Here is a 21,841-nt window from a genome sequence, read left to right on the forward strand (position 1 = left end):
CACTGGGGCACAGGTCTGGACTGCAGGCAGTCTTGTAACCTTACTTTTTTTTACAATGAAGCCACGCTGTTGTGACACATGCAGAATGTGTCTTTGCATTGCTGAAGTGAGCAGCTACATCCCTGAAAAAGATGTCCCGATGGCAGCATATGTTGCTCCTAAAACTGTATGTACCTTTCAGCATTAATTTACAGATGTGACAGTTAGTCATGATGCCATGGACACTAACACACCCCCACACCATCACAGATGCTGGCTTTGGAAGTTGCTGCTGGATTGTCCTTCTCCTCTTTAACCCAGAGGTCACGATGACCATAATTTCCTTAAAAAAAAAAAGTGAAATGTGGACTTCTCAGACCACATCACACTTTTCCACTGTGCGTCAGTCCATCCCAGATGAGCTCGAGCTCAGAGAAGTCTGCAGCGTTTCTGGATGTTATTGATATATGGCTGTCACTTAATACAATTATGTGGGTTTTTAACACAGTGCTGGCTGACAAGTCTTGGACATTCAGTGTTGGTTTTCGGTCTTGTCCCTCACATGCAGAGATTTCTCCAGATTCTTGTAATCTTTTAATATTTTGGATTGTAGATGGTGGAATCCCTAAATTCCTTGCAATTGTACATAAATAAAATGTTCTTAAACTGTTGGTTTACTTGCCCACTTTGTTTTTCACGAAGTCATGAACATTGCCTTGTCTTTGCTTGTGCACGACTGAGCCTTTTGTTTTCAACATTGCACAATGTTCCAGTTTTTTGTTGCTGCTGTCCCAATTTTTGTGAAACATGTTGCAGACATCATTTACAAAAAACATTAAATGTAAAGAGTAAATATCTTGTCTTTGTACTTAATTCAACTGATTAGAGGTCAAAAAGGACTGGAAAATCATTGTAACATTTTACACAGCTTCCCAACTTTTTTGGCATTGGGGTTTGTACAAAACAGACACTGTGCTCTATTAAAGTGTGTTTGTGTTACTGTGTATATCTCTCGCACACTGCCAGACGCCTAACAAAGAGGGATAAGACAGCTCATAAACTTAGATGATGTAGAAAGGAAACAAGTGTGACAAACTATAAAAGGAGCGTTTCAATCTGGACCACTTGGTTTCCATTTACAATAATCCAGGATAGGCCTGTGGTGTGATAAAATCCTAACAACTTCCGTACTCCCAAAGATAAGCCTGCTATGCACTTACAAGACGGGAAGTGATCTGGGATATCAGCCTTTCAAAGCAGGCCAGCAAAGCCAAGTGAGCTTCACTGATGTGCCGGCCGGTGGCTTTTAATCCCCACACAGGCCTCCATTCTTGAGAGAGTGACCATATTTTTTTTTTCTTTTAATTAAGACCTTACCTGTCCACATCAAAAGGCGACTCAGATTAGTCTTTTGATCTGCCTAAGCTCTTTATTACTGTATATGGAATATGTTAAGATTTCAGCCCAACAATGAATCATCTGTTTTGTGTAAATGTATGCTGCTCCATGCTCATAACCTGCTCTGCTCTTCCGAGGCTGGCATTGACACAAGACAAAGAGGCCGTCCGGATACATGAGTGGAGTCTTAGCGGTGCGTATCTGGAGCAAAAGATGATGCCGAGATAAGCAGGAAAAAAGTCAGGAAGCTGAGGAGGGAAGAGACAATTATTTGGCTCCTACGCACGGCACTGTTTTATTGAAAATCCGCCCACAGTTTTAAGTCCTTGACACAGATGGATCGGTTTTATTTTTCTCTTAAGAAAAACCAACAATAAAACGATACCAAAAGCAGACACAGACTCTTAAATCTATTTGAATTATTTATTTTATGCCCCCAAAAAAGAAAACAAGTGGTACATAGTGAATAAAGGGTAATGCATCGCCTCTATGAGGAGCGCCTGTTAAAAAAAAACATTAAATTAAGAGCATAGCTAAGATGTTAGGGTGTTATTACAACCTGCACATGTACTCTATGTTCTCGTGTTATCAAGTCACATAAAACTGGATTCTTTCAAACATAAAAAAAAGCTCAACTTCATCACCAATCATCACAATATTTTTGCTCAATTAGTCTGAATCAACTATATACAGTACAGATACATTGACAGAAAGGATAAAACTGATGAGAGGCATCTGGAGGAAGGAATTTAGATTTTTTTCTGGCTTATCTTTCTGGTTTTAAGGCAGGAATCATGTTTGTTTAAAGCACATTTTGTTACTTTACAACTAAACAAACATTAGCAAATTAAAGATGAACAAAATAATCAAACAAAATAAATGTTAGGACTTTCAAAGAAACTGTACAATAAAAGTTATCCCGGAAATGTAGCCACAGTAAACAAAACCCTGCTCTCCTGGAAATGATAAAGGGTATATTTATCCTTCATCACTGATACCAAGTGTTTTTGTTTTTTTTTTAACCTAAGTTACACCAGGTATTTAAAGGTCTGGCCGTTTCCAACCATAAATTTTACAGACGTATAATTTGATTCCTGCTGATGGATTGATGATGTCACAGAAATTGCAACCATTTACCGGTCTCGGGTCGAGAAGTCTGTGAGAGCCGAGCTGATTAAAGGAGAACTTCGCCAATGTTGCACTTCAAAGTTTGTTTACAGGTCACAGGGAGGACAAATGAGTATGTGAACAAAGTCGGATAAAGCCTTTTTTGGCTCCAGAGGGAGCAACATGAAGTCTGACAAGTTGCCTCAAGTGATGTCACAGCATCATCATCAGGGCAGAAGAACACAAAATCAAAAATGAACAAAATCTGGAGAGAAGTGAGCTTACCAGACCTCTATATCCTGCTCCTCATCTCTGCTTGAGGCTAACAATGGAGGCTACGTTAGCTGTTAATAGCATAACACACCTGAATATCCAGCTGAACATCCTGTGGCTGAAGGAATAGTTCAGATGATCTGAACTGAGGTTGTATGAGGCAGTAATCGAGTGTGTGCTATATTTAGAATACTGTCACTGCTTTACCTTTCCCTCAGACAGTCCTTTCTACCGTTACGTAAGCCATACATCACTGATTGAGCAAGAAAGACAGCAATATATGGCTTATATAATGGTGGAAAAGACTGTCTGATGGCAAGGTAAAGTGGTGGAAATATTCTAAATAAACCATACATATAAAACGGGCACTGTCCACTGTAGGTAATACACTGTCTATCGACAAGTATCTCATACAACCCTATTTAAGGATGTGATGTTACAATTTCATGCAACTTAGAAGGAATCCAAGAAAAAAAATATTCATTTGCAGTTCTTAAGCAACACTGCTTCAAAGTTAACAAATAAAAAGACACATTTGCAGCTTTAAAGTCAAATCAAACTAGCATAAAAAACTCCTGACATGCTGTACTGTTAGTACCTGTATCATGGCACACGTAAATAAATGTAAAAAGAAACAGGCACAACAGATTACTGCTGTTTTAACTGTAGCAAACGAAACTCTCCTCTCAAAAAACACCAACTCTGATCAGCTTTAGAAAATGTAAAGAAGTTTAAATAACAGCTTTCATATGTACACTGGAAAACCTGTCAAAAATCGAAAAAAAAACTTCAGGTTGAACTAATGCAAAGCAACTGATGACAGCTGTGCTGGAAAGAAACAGGGACAGAGCTCAAGAAAAATATCAGGGCACACAACAGCAAACAGTTGTGACATACAACCAAAATTATTGGCTGACAACACAGTGGAATTTGCTTCTCTCCTCCATAACAACATTTAACTCGCGTCTTGTTCAAACAGAAGGTTGAAAAGGTTGTCTCATCTTCAAAAGTGAGAACTCATGAACAAAGAAAGGTTTTTTTTGTTACCTTGATTTGAAAAAAAAATAACAGCATAAATATTAGTACATTGAAATTCTATGTTCTAGCATTGATAAAAAAAGGCAAAGGCACAAATATCAACTTCTAATATAGGAGCAACATTCTGCTAAGACTCATTACAACACCTACAAAATGTTAACATCGCCAGTGAGTTTGAAAAAAAAAAAAGCAGTAACACAAACAATAGATGGAGTGAAGATGCATAATACAGGAGTAAATATAGAAGGCATAACAATGTTAATGTGAATGTCTTTTATTCTGAAAAGCACAGTACTGTCCTGGTGCGTTCACAGTGATCCTCTCTCTCAGATGAACTCCCCTCGGAAAGGAAGTGACTGAATGTTTTGCTGTTGCCAGCGGCAGCGCAGCCTGGCCAGCGGCGTGTCCCTCGGGTTTTCAAACTCGGAGAAGCCCAGCTGGTTGAGGATGTCATAAACTCCGGCTCTGGCAGCCACCTAAACACACAAACACACGAAATGTTAATGAACAGGCGACACAGACAGCCAGGCTTTTTTTTTTTGTCCCTCATGACCACACAAACACTTTGACGGCCACTTTTTCAGAGTCGAAGCGTGTTATCTGACGGTTTCTTACATGTGCAGCTGTTTCACTGGAACAATAGGTATCTACTGTGGGTTTGGAAACAACAGGAAGTGGCAGAAGAAGTATTCAGAACTTTTACTGAAGTAAAAATATCAACACCACACTGTAAAAATACTCCACTATAAGCAAAATTCCCAGAATTAAAAGTTTACTTAAAGGAGCAGTTCACAGATTTTGCACATCCAGTCTAGCTTACTCATCACAAAGACTACTGTTTAGCCGATGAAGCCTTTTAAATAAAACTGTGCCTTTGGAGAGAGAGCTCTTAAAAATTAGCCACGATGATGACATAATGATGTCATCAGGGTTATGCATCCAACTGGCATCATGCCACCAGGCACCAAGGCTGCGTGCAATTTTGGAGGACAGAATAGCACTTACTCAATTGTTAATGTGAGGAGCTGCACTGAAACTAGAACAAACCATAATAATAACCAAGACACTGAGATCTGAGGCACATAAGAAGCATGATTATACACTCCTTGAAGTGGGTGGCTAAATGTATCACCAACACTCAGGTTCAGGCAAGGTCACATATTATTTGGCATGTCTATAAAACAAAGGCCTTTTTTAAATGTGAAATTAATGCACCCAAACCTGTCAAAATTGCAATATAACTGCATGTCAAATTGCATTGAAATCCATTGACTCTTCAGTTTTCTACCCCCCAAACAGGGACAGGGCAATGATACTTGTATGTGCCGGTCTGATGTATCTCAGCTCAGGCTTAGAGACTTAACTGATAACAGTTTGCATTACCAACTGGGATAGTGGAGTTTAAAGGCAGGGGAAGGTCTAATGAAAGACTATTCAGTTGCATCATGCTGTGTTTTGGGGGCTGGACCTACTGTACTAGAGGTCAGAATATATAAGGCTCAGCTGCTTTGATTTTAGACAGTCCCCAAACTCATTGCAGGTAAAATATTACTTCGCAAGAGTACCAGTACAAGAGTGTGTTGTTCACGCGACACAATAAATCATGAGCTGCTGAAGGGGCTGCAGAAAGCGTCGTCCACTAATTGCAGGTGGTTTGAGCTCTGGCTCTTCCTGTCCACATGTCAAAGTGTCCGTGTGCAAGACACCGAACGCTAAATGTTCCCGATGGTCGTCCTATGTCCTTGCATGGCTGCTCACTGAGTGAGAGTGAGTGAGTGAATGAGAGGCAGCTCCTAAAAGTGACATATCAATCAGCCCATTTACCATTTAATAATATCTATGAAAAGCCTCCTCATGCGCAGTGTTCCACTTTATTTTTTTCTTAGGTGTTTACTACTGGTGTATAGTGGGCATAAAACTGTCTACCTCACTATTGTACTTAAGCACAGTAATGGGACAACACCATGGAAACGGTACGTGTTATTCAGTTTTTCTCAGACTGAGTCATTACTGAATGAATGAGGACAGAGAGGAAGAGGGTGAGATTTCCCACAAGACAGTTCAGTGTTCATATTAAGCAGCAGGTCACGCTGACTCATGATCTGCTGTGTCTGTCAAACACCCTAGGACTGATGGGAAGCACCACGGACAACCAGAAACATCTGGCCATAAAGTCAAACAATACAAACAAATACAAATAAAACCAACAGACGGCGACTTAACTGCAAAAACTAAAGATTGAATACCCCATTAGAATTGCCACAGCTTGCCCAGTTTACTCTGCAGGAGAGGCTTCAAGAACCAGAGCAATAAAAGAGCACATGAGACTCAAAAAGTCAAATGTTTTTTATTTCTATCAATCTGTGTATTGATTTTCACATCATAACCCATTTATAAACTATTTCAGTTCATTTTTCGGGTGCAGAGGAAAGGTTTTTCTTGCAGCTTACAAGATACAGGACAAACCACCAGCTGTCAGCAAGTTTATTAGACCCTGGAAGAGTCGGGGAATGACTCAGTGGAGGCAACATGGCGTTAAACATTTTGTCAATTTCATGTCTCCCTCTTCTCCTCAGGCAGTCACGATGTCTACACAGAGAAGTGGAGAGGAATGTGAACTTTTAGGATTCCAAAAGGGTTCTTCCCAAAGTGCTGAGGATTCTCCCCAGAACCATTTGTTTCTGAAGAACCCTTTTATGAAGTAAGGGCTTGTCAAGGGTCAAAGGTTACATTAAGATCCCTTTTTATCCAAAGAACCCTTTTAAGGAGAAAGAGTTTTTCAGGGACACAATGGAACTGGCCCCGTTCTGGTTCAAGCACCTAATTTGGACCATTTTGATCATTTTCACCAAAAATACATTGATACACCTGAAACGTTGGTTCTCAAATGGAACCAAAAAACAGCAGGTTTTACTTGGGAACCAAAGTGGGCGTGTCATATTCTACAGGTTGCATTGTGCAGCACCCTCTGTTGATGACATCCTTGATTACAATGGTTCCACTTGAAACTGGTGGAAACTCAGGTTGGTTCACAAGAAAAAACCAGAGCTTTTGTGGTGGAAAAGGGTCCTGAAAAGATTCCAAGTGGTTCTAACAGGAACCAAAAGGACAAGCCAAAGAGCCCTTTATGGTTCTAGTAAACACCTTTATTTCCAAGAGTGTGCAAGAAGAGAAGTTTAAACATGTGGGTAAAAAAGGGCATCATTTGTGGATTTTAAGACTATAAAAAGTTGAATAATACAACTGTGGTTATGTTCTCAAGGCTGTGAGGTAATCCTGTATGAAGAGCTGCTCGGGATACTTTTAAAAATGCACTGTCAGGTTGAATGCTGAGGAGGACATAATGGAACAATGAACAGGAATAATAGTATCAAGATATCCCTTCCACTAACAGTGATTATAGCTCTGCGGGCCAGCTTTGTGCAGAAATAAACACAAGGCACCGCAGAGTGTGGTCTAGATTACCTACTTGCTGACCATGCAAAATCAAATCTTACAATAGATATCATGTAACGCTAAAACTTTTGCTTCTCTGCAAAGTCGACCTTGCCTAAAACTTAAAAACCTCCCCTCAGTCCTGTTAGCCGTCTCACCGTGCATAAATGATGAAGCAGCTTCCATTGTCCTGTCTTAATCTGACATTTTATGGCAAACATATGCACTGATGGACCTTTGAGTACATTTATGTTAGTGTCTGATGTGTTCCTGGACGGGTGCCAGGCTGAATGCTGTATAAGCTTGCTGGTGGGAACGAATGAGTGGGTGCAGCGGAACCATTAGTCAGTGGATGGGTCTCCCAGGAAAAACTATGGATCTGAGCTGTTAAGCAGGACACTTAACCTGACTCATCTACTCCTAAGACCAGCTGTCCAAATAGGCGAGGAGAGACAAATCCCAAAGAGTGAAATGTTGTGTTAAGAGAAGCCCATTTGCTCACGGTGTAATCAAGGGTTTCAAGATTTCCAAAAGAGGATGTTGGGAAGCGGAGATGGATCAAGGATCAAGAGCGACTGCACGCAATGTCCGTTGGTCAGAGCTGAGGCCGCTGACCCCACCGAAGAGCTTCTTCTTTTGTGTATCAAATACTCACAATCCCTCTTGAGAGTGTCTCTGAAAAGTTTGCTCCTTCAAAGGAGATGCCAGCTGCAGTCAAGGCGGACTCATTAGCAGTTACAGTTGAATGGATTTTGATGCTGACACAGAGACACGGCAGAAAAGGCATCAAAACTTCCAAAGAATCTTTTCAGCCCACTCTCACAAAAAACATCCAGAACGTAAACTTTCCGCCAGAGAGGTAAATACACCACTAGTCTCTTTAGTGATTTTCTGGTACAACAATGATTCTTTCGAACACACTGACCATCTGGGTCAACAGTGAAGCCAATTATGGTGCAGGAATTTGTTTTGATAAGTTTGTAAGAATGTTTTGGTCTTTTCTGACACAGATGGTTTTCAGGAGAGTATTCCTTTAAACCTTGGTATTGGAATTTAACTACAACCACCAAGCACTAATGATTTTAATTGATATTGCATTATTATTCTTATTTTGACTGAAAAACATATTAACATGTAGCTTCAGAAAACAAGACCAAGAGCTTACAGCCATGCTAGCAGCTCGGTGAGGCCGTATTTAGACACAGAATTGCTAAATGCTAACGTCAGCATGCCAACATGCTCACAATAACAGTGCTAACACACTGATGTTAACCAGGTATAAAGTTTACCAGGTTAAACATCTTAGTTTAGGATACTAACATCTGCTAATGAGCACCCAGTACAGGGGAGACTGATGGGAATGTGATTCATTTTTCAGGCATTTTATTATAAACTAAAATTAGACAAAATGAAACTTTGATGTAAAGACAGCGCTTTATGAAAAGTTGGGATGACCAAAGTTATTACAACCCTGAAAGGAACATGAATTCCTGTATCAAATTTCATACCAATCCATCCAATAATTGTAGAGATATTTCAGCCACGACCAAAGTGGTGAACCAACCATGAACTAGGTAGCTTTCACTCTGCTGTCTGATTTTAGTTTATTTGGTTTAGTCTCAGACTTTTCTCATACTTTCCTTTTAAGTCTGTTTACTGTAAAGCACTTCTTCATCTCCTGCTTTGATCTGGAGTTTGTCTGAAAAAAGCTACCATGACAACCAGCTAATGTTAGCGACCATGACAGCAATTTATTACTTACTGCTTATTTCTTTCATTTTGACCTGTTTGAAAATGTAATATAAACATAATCAATTGAAATACAGCTTCACAGCTTGTGACACCGTTGGCAAGTTCTAGTGGCATCCCTGGGTGCTGCTGTGGTGGAAATAAAAGCAAAAGACAAATCATTAGATCTGCACCCTGTATAACAAAGAGAAAAACAAATCAAAACTGTTCTGATCTTTGGGGGTGCATCTCGCCTTCTTTGTTTCTCTCCGTTTGTAAAAAATGCCCTTGAAGTTGCTGGTGTGTGGTGACAAGATGTCTGGGTGACAGCAAGCAGAGCTGTCAGAGAACGCGCTTTCATGCTGCACCGAAGAGATCACAAACGCCAATAGACATTAGGCGGCCGGAGCGATCGGGGAGGAGCAAGGCAGCGAGGAGGCACTGGTCTTTCCCACAGTCGGCTATCTCAAAGGCAGCACATACCGAGCCTGTGCAGGGGGACAGGAGGGCCTCTGTGCCACACATCAAAACAGCTGGAGTGACTGATAGGGTACCTCTCCTGCAGGCATCCATGGTATGCACTGTACACAAGTCCTGCCATTGTGTGAAGGGCCGTGTTTTGGATTAGCAAACATGGATTTCAATTCCAATAACTCCTCTGATGTTTCTGCTCTGATCTCACTACATCACCACAGAGCAACATGGCGCTAATGACTCAAGGCACAATATTTGTCCAATGTGCAAACAATGTGGCAGTAATGTGGAATTTAATTCCATAACTTTTCTCAAGAAAAACACAGATGCAAAACTTTTGTTTTTGCTTCCATTTTTCATGAGTTAAAGTAAAACATCCAAGACTTCCTCTGTGGACACAAAAGGTTTATTTCTCTCAAATTTTGTTCACAAATTTGCTAAAATCCGTGTTAATGAGTGTTTCTCCTTTGCCATCGATCTGACAGGTGTGGCATATAAAGATGTGGATTGAACAGCATGAACAGTGTAAAGGTCACAATAAAATGCCACCCTTAAATGCAGTTTTATCTTGAAAAAAGACACTTATTAGGCACTGAACTATGGATATGTTGCACAGGGCAAGAGATGACATTATTATTTCCTCAGGAGGGCAAAGTCAGCCTCTAATACTCCTTTTCCATACACATATGCTGGCTTGGCTTGATTGCTTGACACATGAACCCAGCACGGCAGGGATTTGCTTCTTGAGTTGGGCAGTTGTAAAATGGTGGATAAACACTTTATTTCCTACAAACTTTTCACAATGATAGTCATTATTTTGTTATTCAAATGTTTTTATTATGAAGCAGCAAAATTAGGAAATGTTGGGCTTTCATTAGCACCATCTTAACACGACTCATACAGTTGAAAGCGAACATGAAACAATAAAACAAAGCACATTCTGAAAGAACAAATAGTGACGCAGAGAAAAACTAAACCTCAAACCACAAAAATTCAGTTAGAAGCTACAAAAGAGATTTTTAAAGATGTCTTTCTCTCTGCTTTTCTCTATAGACTTGAGTTCAGTCTTGCAACACACCTCTGAGGAGGAGGACGGGTTTGTCCCCACGCCAGAGAGGGTCCACTTCGGATGCAATTCGGCACAACTCGGTGAGTTAAACGCAGTAATGGAAATGCAAATCAGCACAGCATGGTTTGACTTGGCGTGGTCAAAAGTGATGATAGAAAAGCACCATAATAACCTTAATCAATCACTCCTCATGCCTAAACCTAACCAACCCAACCAATGAAGTCAACAAATATGTGCCAGTCAGAGGCAGATCATGACTTTGCTCTCCTGGGAAAAAAAGATTGAATAAACATACATTTTTTCAAGATAGAACTGCGAATGTCAGATTGGCCTTTTATTGTGATGAGTCTAAGACACACCTGTGCAATAATTATGCTGGTTAATCAGCATCTCTCTATGCCACATCTGTCAGCTGGAGGGATTATCTGAGTAAAGGAAAAGAGCTCTCTAGCTTTTTAAATAATTTATGAACAATCTGAGAGAAAAAACTATTAGATCTTTTACTTCAGCAGCCCACTGCATCATTATACTGCAATTAGCGTTTTAAATCCTGCAATGAAACAACACAAAACACATGCTTCTGTGTTTAAACAATCTGTATGAACAGAAGCATCAAAACCAAATGGGTCAGAGGCTCCATATCAGCTGGCAGAGGCTGCTGCCCTGCATCACTCTGAACACTGCAGAGATCAAATTAGTCCATGCACAGACACACATGCGTGCACCCAGTGCAGGATGCAGGACAGACTGTACCGCTCATGATCTGGCAGGTTGTGTAACCGCGGCTTCAAATGCATGACGAGGGGTGGTGATGACCCTCGACTGCTGCCTCTGGCGTCGCAGTGTGTCATTAATGATCCTGCCACGGTCACTGGCGATAGGCTAATGATTGTGCCTCCGGGTTGGTTGGGTCGGATTGGTTGGGCTGCTGCCAGATTCTGCAGCAAGTGGGCCAGTAAACACATCACAACACTGATGGTGGTCGGGGAAAATGTATCATATGTCATAAGATTTTGCTGCCCAACATTTGTGATCGACTACTATTATAGAGATTATTCTTTTCTCTTAAATGCACTTTTAACAGAAAGTAGGGATGCATTATATTTGGTTTTTGCCAATATCTGATGTACCAATACTTTCCAACTCATTCTGGTTGATTGCCAATACCAATATATGTAGACGTTTCTTTTCCACCCAACTGCAGAGAACATCAAGTCTCTCTTGTAGTGGAATTATGCCTACTGTGTTTTAGGTTGGAACTTCTTTGTAATTGACAAGTCATTCTCTGTGAGTCCATCCAGTGCCATGCCCAGGACTCATGAAACTCTCAAAACTTTCAAACTAGACAGAGCTCATCCAATATAAATCAAGATTTGGTTATGTCGTGGCCTTTTTCTTGCCTAAAATAATGTAGAAACGCATGTTAACATTCTGTCTACTGACCGGGCCGCTGCCACTGTGTGACTGGTTTCCAACAGAGCCTCACAAAACTCAGATCAAACTGTCAGGCTAGGCAGTATTGATCAAAGATGGATTGATATTCTGTTACAACCTTGTCTATTCCTCACCTACAATGTTTAAGAAATATATTTTAGTGTACTGTTTTGTTGTAATACAAGAAATCTTGTGGCCAGACTGGCCACCATTATTTCTTGCTGAACAGACACAGTCCTAGTGGCAGTTTGCCACCTACCAGCTTCACCCTCTCATTGGCTCAGCTCATACTCTGGTTGCAGAAATCAAGAAGGCAACCTACATAATGTCTTGAAACTTCTCTCTTTGAAAGGTAGGTTAGCCACTGAAGCCACGATGCCTGTGTGTTTTCATACTAGGATGCAGTCACATACCAGCAGGTTTTACTCGTTCTTTGTCCTCCTGGCTGATGAAAGCACTAGGAGTTTCTGGATTTAACACTTCAATAATAATAATAATAATAATAATAATAACACTACAACCAACAGCAGGATTGGTGTCAGTGAGGTAAACTGTGCGAGATGACAGATGTAGTTCTCTAAGTGGTTGCACACAAAACTAAACTCAACCACCACAAACTGAGACTTCCTTGACATAAAATTATGTTTTAAAATGACAAATAGCACATGTAATTCATGGCACAATTCAAATGGAATCAAAAAACAATTTGTCTTTCGCCATTAACTATCATTTATATTTTTTTATATTTAGGTCCCACAGGGCACACTTGAAGGTGCGAGACTTAGGCACTCTATGGCGTGAAGGGAAGAATGAAGACAACACACCACATAATCCCAGAGAACACATGGGACAAATTTCTGTCTGGATGTTGAAAAGACTACATGCATTCTGTCTCAGTTGTGACTTACTCTTTCTTGTCCTTTTTGTTAGTCTCTCATGGGTTAAAAAATCATAAGAATGAAGATCTCTTCAAAATGACACCTAATTCTAACCCTAACGCCAGGAGGGAGGTTGCCACAACTGTCTCACCTCACAGGGTCCAACAGGTTCAAAATCAATCTCTGTCTTTTCTCTATTACCTCCAAGAAGTAATTTCTTATAAATGGTACGTTGGGAAAAATCTTTCATGCTCGACAGTTCTGCTCTCTGTTTGCGTGCTGCACTTTCCAGAGATGACCTGTCATTCAAACGGTGTCAAAATGCTTTGACAGGTTGTTGAAGTTTCCTTCTATTCAATTCAGACAAACGACTGCTGCTGTTGAAAATGTATAGAAGCTCACTCCCGCCAATGTGATGAAACAACAATTTTCAAAAAGTAACTCATTATTTTAACATACTAACTCATTATTTTCAGTTAATAACTCATACTTTTGAAACATACAAAGGAGAACAGGTGGATAACCCTCCCTGTATGCAGCTGATATTTCAACCGTGTGCACTTCCGTTACTTCACCCTGACAGCTCCTCTCTGTGATCACACATACGGACTGTAGAGAGTACATAAATGTTCACAGCATGTTTCTGTCTTTTCATTCATTCCACGTAGCTGTTATATCCGAGATCCGGACCACAGCCATGGACCTTTGTCTAATGTCAATTCACCTCCCTGTCACACAATCTTCCAATGTCACTGTTAATCCCACTGTGTAAATGTTGCACTTTGCTGCAATATAAAAAGTGTGCAGGTTCAGACGTTGGCCACTTTGACTGACATTCAGAATATAAAAAGGATATGACTCTTTGTTAGCTTCACATAGTGTTCAATCATCTAGGCAATTGGAAGTAATTCATGAAGCAGTTTGACCTAAAGCGAAGGAGGACTGTTATGTGATTTGATGACGTCCTCACAGGACTTTGAGCCTGCAATGACTAAGCACCTGCAGCAGGTGTCCGGTACATCAACTCTGCACTATGTGGCTGATGATGAAGATCATCTGGGGTGTCATCAGCTTTAGTATAGAAATTTAAATTCCAATTCTTAACATTACGATCACTTGGAACACATTTGTAAGACTGGGCCGTATGTTCTTTTCTGCTGAACCAATGCATGGTGAAACGTAACGGTGTGAGTCAGTTATGCTCTAAGCTTGTCTCCTTCTTGAGTTTTGGTGAAGATGGCTGAAGGAAAAAAAAAGGTTTCTGCTTTTCACTCTGATGTCCTCCGGCTCCACCATGCCACAACCGGAACTGAGCAAGCAGCAAACGTAATTGAGGTAAGCGTATGCGACATCGCAGCAGATATGAAGAGACCAAAGAGGATGTTGACAGAGGATGCCAAGACGAGAAAAAGCGTGTGACCACGCAAGAGGCTGTCGGACAAGAGAGAACGTTGGACCGGCTTTTAGTTGTTGGCTAGAGCTTCAAGAAATAAAAGGCTGCAAGATGGACGCCAAGCTGACTTCTTGCAGTTGGACTGGTAAGTAATGTTAGCTGACTTCTTATGTCTTGTGTTGTTGCACTTGCTTGATGTTTGGCTGTCTTAGCAAAGTTGTCAACTGGCTCATTTTTGATCGTAAGTATCATAATCATAACAGCAGCTGTCCACATTTATGACGGCGGTGTATATGGACTCTATTGTAGTCCTGAAAGTACAGGGACAGCCAGTTAGTTTTGTTTATACTATTTTCTGGATTCTGCTTGGAGGCCATGTTCCACACATGTGCAAAAGATCAACATTTGTAGTGGTGCATGGACAAGTGCGTATGCAGACACTCCTCCCATGATGGCATTTGTGTCACATGGATCTCAGTGGACCCTTGCACTGTCATTGAAGTGGATGGCATATTACCGGCTTAAGTGAATTGCACTCTGAAACTGGGATCATGCAATCACAGAAATGACCACACTTGGTCCACATTGGTGAGCAGGACATAATGATGGAATGAGTGCTGTGGAAATGTACATTATGCTAAATTTACCATGTGATGGTAATGTCACCCACCTCAATGCAAGTGTAGTCTAATGCTATAGTTAAAGTCGAAAAAAGCAGGAATATGTGTTCCAGTGCAGAAAATGGCTCACTTGATGTATTGTGGTGTCATCAGAATGATGTTCTCTGTGCAGCTGATGGATGGCTCTTATTTCCCAACTGCGTTACTTGGTTCCCTCCAGGCCTTCCCAGTGGGCTGGGAGGTGAGAGCAGATTGCACTGGCTCATCTACAGGACAGGCTGGGTTATTTTTGTTGTCCAGCTCAGACAAGGCCCCAGGTGTTCCAGGTGATGCAAAAGAATTGCCAGAAACTGGGAGTCGAAATTTACCACTGAGGTTATTATTATTATTACAGATTATTATTCATACTCTGCAGCCGACTAAATATAATTGGCTATAATTATATATTTGCATTCATAAAACATGGCTATTATAGCCATTTAAGCAAGCATATAAGAAATGCATTTCATAAGTAGCTATTAGGATGACATCTTTAACTACAGAACCTTGAGAGACTACATAGAAGAGAATAAAACGAAGTCTACTGATAATATCACCCTTTGCTTGTACAAAAGACACTTTCAGGTAAGCAGAGAGGTTATGAACACTGCAGCTCAGAGCAGAAGGTTAAGGTTTTTCAGCTGTAATCGCTGTACATCTAAACATGCTAGAAGTATCTGACTCATTTTCTCAAGGGCAGAACAAGCACAAGAAAGCACAATTTAGTACTTCGGATGATTTTATTGAATCTTAGACTCCTATTGAGTAAATGAGCTCTGTGCCCTGAACTTTTCCCCTTCTTTAATGAGCCATTTCGCTGAAAAAGTATTTCTTAAAGGCAGTAAAGTGTTTGTATGTAGTTTGTATCTGCACAAAAAGACTGTAAATACTGAACCTACAAAGATTTACTACCTGAAGCTGCAGCTCTCCTCAGCTTTACATGGATTCATAATGAGTTTCAGTTCACTGTTTAGTTGTTCAGCTGCATCTGTCCTGTCTCACGCATCTCACAGAGCCATTTTCAAGCCACGGCAGGCAGATGTTTTCAGTGAAAAAGCCCTAAAAACCCGCTGTACACTACCTGCTGAGCACCAAACAACAGACAGACACAGTTAATGACTAGCTGGTGACCTAGTGGAGCACTTGACAGCTAAAGAGACAAATATTTCCCTCAGGAGTTGGTAGAGACCAAAAACAAAGCTAAAAGTGATTATTGGACTTGACAGTCGGTGGCCAGAAGCACAACTCATGAGCAAATAAGCAACTGTTTGCTAACAAGTAGACCATATCAAGCACATGGGAGCAGTAAGCCTTCAGTGCTTTCTGTCAGAAAGACTTTGTCCTGCTAGTGTGGTTTAATAAACAAAGTGTCAAGAAATGAAATATTCTCACACCTTTTTCCCTTTTTAAACAGGTAAATACAACCATTTTAAGTTTCTGACTTTTACCAAACTAAGACGAGTTTAATTGGCTTATTAACTCAAACATAAAAACATGTAAAACTCACGAAAACCATCTTTGTTAGTCTGTCCAATTCTCCAACAATCTGCAACTCTGAAAAGAGTGCACAAAGTCTGTCTCTGCAGGCTGTTTTCCTCTCACTCCTCACCCAGCTCAGCACACTCAGAGTGGGTGTGTACTGCGCTGCTGGATGAGAGCGTGGCTGTTACTCTGCAGACCATACGTTTACAAAACAACATGACAAATATTGGCCCAAAAATCTTAAAAAAAACTCCAACTGGCGATGGATTTAGTCCTTCATCGATGGGCAATATATTTGTCCAATTGCCCAACTGTACTGAGTAGCTTAGTTGGTCAAACCCTGGTCTCCTGAGTGAAAGTCCTTTGGTTGACCCACTCATCCACCTCAACCTACAGACTTTACATCACCTGACTGCCAAAAGGTTTTTACAATTTTTGATATTTTGTTATCAACTTCAAACTGCTGATTTGTACTTTTAGGCCATTTGCTATAACAACACCACAAGAAAGCTGTTTCAGGAAGGAATAATGAACCAAAGAAAGACAGAAAGGAATACAAACAAAAATAAAAGACTACCTAGATGATAAAAGACTGAAATATCCTATCTGAGGGTTGCCTGCTTTACAGCAGAGCGATCCTGTTCCCTGTGTGCATGCCTGTATTTTCTCATGGCATAACTGGGCCATTAGAGTCACTCTGATGCACCACATATATTTGCTATTCATAACAGGAAGAATATGCCCCGATTGACCGCGTATATTTCTGTGACAATTGTTTTCACAGCTATTGTTCCAGTCTATTTTGGAATTCCACGTTTTTTCCACAAGTTTATTCCACCTCAATAAGAACAAAGAAGGAGGAGATTTTCATTCGGTGATTTTCAAACATTCCAGGCTCTTGGCCCTGCTTCTCCAGGACGCCTCTGCTTGCAAATAAGAAGAGAAAATGGCTGTGAAGTTGCAGGCAACAATCACGAACAAGGCTATGTTTATTTTAGACACCTCATTCTGACTACAAACATAAAGATGCATCACTCAAACTAAGGAAAACATATTGTTAAGCTGCTGCAGATGCTTGCTCCGTGGTGGCACAACACTTTCTAATTAAAACCGAATGCACAGACATGTAAATTAAACCATATGATGCAGATTTATTGTTTGTTTACATTTGAGCTGTGGCTTGAACTGATTACTGAATGTGTTTTGTCAGCCTGCCAAATTGCTTTTTTTTTCTTTTCTTTTTTTTTTACCACCATGTGAGTAACATATTGCAACATACATTTTAATTGCAGTGTGTGTGTGTGTGTCTCTGTGTGTGTTGGGTACCACTTACAGACTACTCATTTGTTTGGAATGCACATAAATTCTCCACTTTACTGTAGGGGCACAGCTGGCCAAACGATTAATGTACCAACAAAAACACAGAGCCGAGACGTTATGAAGTTCAGTGTGTGAAGAACCAGGCCACAATAGAACCAGAACCAGCTTGTAAATTCCTGCCGGAAAGTCCAAATGAAACTGTGGTAACCAGCTCACAATGTACTCGAACTGAGTGATAAAAGAAAAAAAAAAAGTCCCTCATCTTTGGCCTTTCACCAAGTTACTGACACGTGGTATAGTGTGTAATTAAAGATTTGTTCCTCTGCCACCATTTTAATGAAACCACGATAAACAGCACATCTTACACATGCAGAGCTGCAAATGACAAACCAGTCTCAGAGGCCACCAGCAGGTATTATCTCCTGCCTGTAGCACCTGACTTATTCAATACAGCACTGATCCGACCTGCCTGGCCTAATCTGCATGGCTTTTCTGATATTTTTCCAAGGGAAAATAGTACCAGCAGCATTAACTTGACATTTCCATGTCATGCAATTGTAATTGTGACACAAACCTAGTAATGGTGTTTTAACAGAAGACATATTATTATTTTTTCTTATGGCTGAAGCCTGCTTAGTTAATTATCATATTACCTTTCATTTATCTGTGTTTTATTTGCATCAGTGTCACAAAAATTAATTAAAATTCACATATATTCCCCGACTAAATTTGGCTGTTAGATACAAATATTCAACAATTAATTTTTTTTTTAGTTGAGAATGCCACACTAAATTCCTATATTTTCTGTATAGGAATTTGCCTGAGTATGTTTTACCGGTTGGTAGTTTTAACGCCATACTTCGTCATCTGTGATGGTAATTTTCACACATTCAGATAAAGTAAAGCCAGGCTGCAGCCAGTGTCACCGTCCCTGCACTCTATGCTCCTGAATTACGGATTAATTTTGACCAAACCAGAGTTGGTGATCTTTGGAAAAGTGGAAAGGTTACCCAGGACGTTTTTGATGGGTTTTATTTTGTTTGAAGTTGACAATAATGTTAATATTAGAGTTCTTCAAAGGGAGAAACAGCTGTTTCTAGTTAAACAAAATGTATCTTACTATTTACACAGCTATCTGTTCTAATAAGTGTGACAGCTACTACAAAAATATATTTATTTTTATTCCCCTTCTTTATAATTCCTCATTGAAATGTTCTCCTTTGCATTTTTGTAAGCTTCTATCGGTGTTTCCTGTTACTGTGATGCACACTGACTGAGTCTAATCTTCAACTTTCAGGGGGAAACCTTAATCTAGATAAACTGCATATGTCCTGTAAATAGAAATCAAAGCAAGACAGTACAAAGTAGAAACAGTAGAAGTGGGACAGAGATGCTGTACCTGCTCCATCCAGAGCGTGAAGGAGCGCTGCCAGGAGTTTTTCTTCTCTAGGTGCAGGTATGTGTTGAAGAGGATGAGGTAAATGTAGCGCTCCAGGTACTGCAGGCTCCTCAGTAGCAGCTGCTGACACTCCTTCTCCGTCTTACCGCTTTTGATCTAAGAAGAGAGGCAAATAAAGATTTATTGATGTATCAAGTGGATACAACAGTTTTTGTATTTTTTTCAAACAGCAACAGAAGCTTACTTGTTACATTTTTGTATTTTTATGTGTCAAGTATCAAAACCCATCACAAAAAAGATGAGCCAATTTTGTTCCACTCAATGTAAATGTAATAATTCACAAGAAAATCACAAAAATGTGATTCCTGGGTCCAAACTAGGGCCGAGCAATTTAAAAATATATATCAAATTAAAGGGATTTGTACCAAACAAACATATTTTCTTAAGTCTGTCAAATAAGATGTGTGGGCTATGACATATCTGCAGTACAACAACTTTTAAAATAAAATGGTATTTGGACACACAAAATTGTGCCTCCTGCTATTTGAAAATTGCCGTGGGCCAATTTGCGATTTTAATAAAATGTCTATGAATTTTTCAGCCGAACCTAAAACAATTTACTGACCAATTATTTTCAGGATTGATCAGTTAATAGTTTCGTCTTTTTCAGCTAGAAATACATACAACGTGCCGACATGAGTGACAGCTGTTGAGGACATGTGTGGTGAACTAGACGACCAATGAGATCAGACGTGTTCTCAACTTATATAACGTCCTCATTCCTGCAGTGTGTTTCTCCTATATCCCCTCAAACCCTCAACCCCTGCCTGCATGGACATTATTTCCGCTTAGCACCAACATGATATTGTTTATCGTAGTCTCCCTCAGGGCAACAGGGGGTTTGTGTCCTACTGAGCGCAGGAACAGTAGCAAACACATGAGTCACGCTTCAATAGCTTTGACTAATCTATTACAATACACAGAAAAGGACTGAAAAAGGGGAAGCTCTTGGCGACCAGTTCACAAAGTCGCTCTCTGTCCTCCAACAATGTGAGAGCAATTAATTAAAAAGCAGCACCCAGAGTAATTTAATGGATGAAACGTTTGTGGTATTACATTTTAAAGTAAAATAGGTCTTCACTGTCCTCGTGCCTTGGGCAGCAGAGGTGAGTGACTGAGAGCACACCCTAAAGATTCAAAAAAGTGCAAGAGACCAGCATTTCATATCATCTCTGCATGTTTCATGCAATTTATCAAAAGAGTGCTGAGCGGTCATATTACCATGCTGGGCAAGAGTAATTTATTTCAACCTTGAAGATGAAGGGCCAGAGTGTTGCTTTTTTTTTCCACACAGCCACCACAAAGGAATTTCAAATGCTGGACTTATAGGATATATTCGGAGGAAAAAATGGTCCTAAAACAAGAAATGTAACACAACTAAGTGAGGAAAAATTATCTATAAGATAGGCATTAGTATGAAATTTCAAATCTTTAAGCTGTCTCGCCAGTGATGACCTTCAAGGGAAGCCAGAAAGTAATAAAATGGAGGACGCTATTGTAGCTATTAGCTGTGATCCACCTTTAACCCACTGCCACTGTAAAACACCAGGGGATGCACTGATTATACCACTTCCTGTGTGACCAGGCCATTTATGACCACTACAGGGCATAAATACTGCAACCAAAACTCACAGATTCACAACACTTACATACCTTCAGTTTATTATGTTTTTTTTTTTGGCTAATGAGTTGCGAAACAATCGCATACTACGGCTGCACACACAAAGCAACATTATCATTCATTACAGTCATGTTTCTGTGATAAATCTAATTATCCTTTTAGTTCAATTTTGGTCTCCACCATCTTCTGCTACAATAGATGTTTGACTTTCTTTACCTAGCCACGTATTCAATGTTGGAATTAAGGTGACCAAAAAGTCGATAGATTTGTCACTAGGCGCTTTTTGATAAGGGTACATCTCTCCTACTGATTCATGTCTGTACTTTAGATAACAGAACTCGCTAGCTTCGCCTCGGAAGACCTTCAAATAGCCTCAATATGACATAAACAACATAAACGAGCAAGGCGAAGTAAAGTACTTCTGTCTAGACAACTTCCAGCGTGCGTATGTGTGATATGGTTGGTATATTCTTAGAAAAGAAATAAAAACATTCAAATTGCTCCACAGGCAGACCTTTCTTTCATCTCCTCTCCACTTCTCTTGTTGAAGAAGCCCACTGGCAGACAGCAGTTTTGACATTTGGAAGAAGCTCAGTCGCTAAGACATACGCCAAAACTTGTTACCCCGTGTACAATTTCATCCACAGTACACCCGGTGGTGCTCCTCAGGTGATAAAACATGATGAAGAGCCCTCTAAGGTGCCCTTCCAGAGGACAAAACATGCTGAAGTGTCCTCAAGGGTTCCCTTCCAATGCAGAAAACATGATAAAATGTCTTCTAGGGTTCCCTTATAGTGGAATGAAACATGATAAAGAGCCCTCTAAAGTTCTCGTCCATCATATAAAACATGATAAAGTGGCCTCCTCCAGTGGAGAAAATGCGATGCAGTGCCATATAAGCTGACCTGGCCTCTAAATGGTTAAATAGTAGTTCCTGTGTGCTTTTATTACAGAGGTGTAGTTGTGCATTAAGTCATATAATAAAACGTTTTTAGTATATTCGGGGATTGGAACGGTTTCTCGTCAAATGCATCACAACTTTCCGCCAGCTGGTGCCCTTTTTATTTTTTTCACCCCTGCCCCTCAGACAGTCC

General features: G+C 40.2%; 1 protein-coding gene across 4 annotated transcripts in view; it reads right to left on the reverse strand.

Annotated features, from left to right (window-relative positions):
• Nucleotides 1–3,174: 3,174 nt before the first annotated feature.
• pald1a (phosphatase domain containing paladin 1a) overlaps nucleotides 3,175–21,841 on the reverse strand; it is a 72,734-nt gene continuing 54,067 nt past the window's right edge. For all 4 annotated transcript variants that reach the window (XM_084741018.1, XM_084741017.1, XM_084741019.1 and 1 more), the window contains 2 exons: nucleotides 19,067–19,222; nucleotides 3,175–4,271 (listed from right to left, as the gene is read on the reverse strand). In XM_084741018.1, coding sequence (XP_084597144.1) covers nucleotides 4,122–4,271; nucleotides 19,067–19,222 — 306 coding nt within the window. In that variant the 3' untranslated portion in view covers nucleotides 3,175–4,121. The remainder of the gene's footprint in view (nucleotides 4,272–19,066; nucleotides 19,223–21,841) is intronic.

This window comes from Lutjanus erythropterus, chromosome 17 (assembly GCF_056507025.1).
Source record: "Lutjanus erythropterus isolate fLutEry1 chromosome 17, fLutEry1.hap2, whole genome shotgun sequence".
NCBI classification, from domain to species: Eukaryota; Metazoa; Chordata; class Actinopteri; order Lutjaniformes; family Lutjanidae; genus Lutjanus; species Lutjanus erythropterus.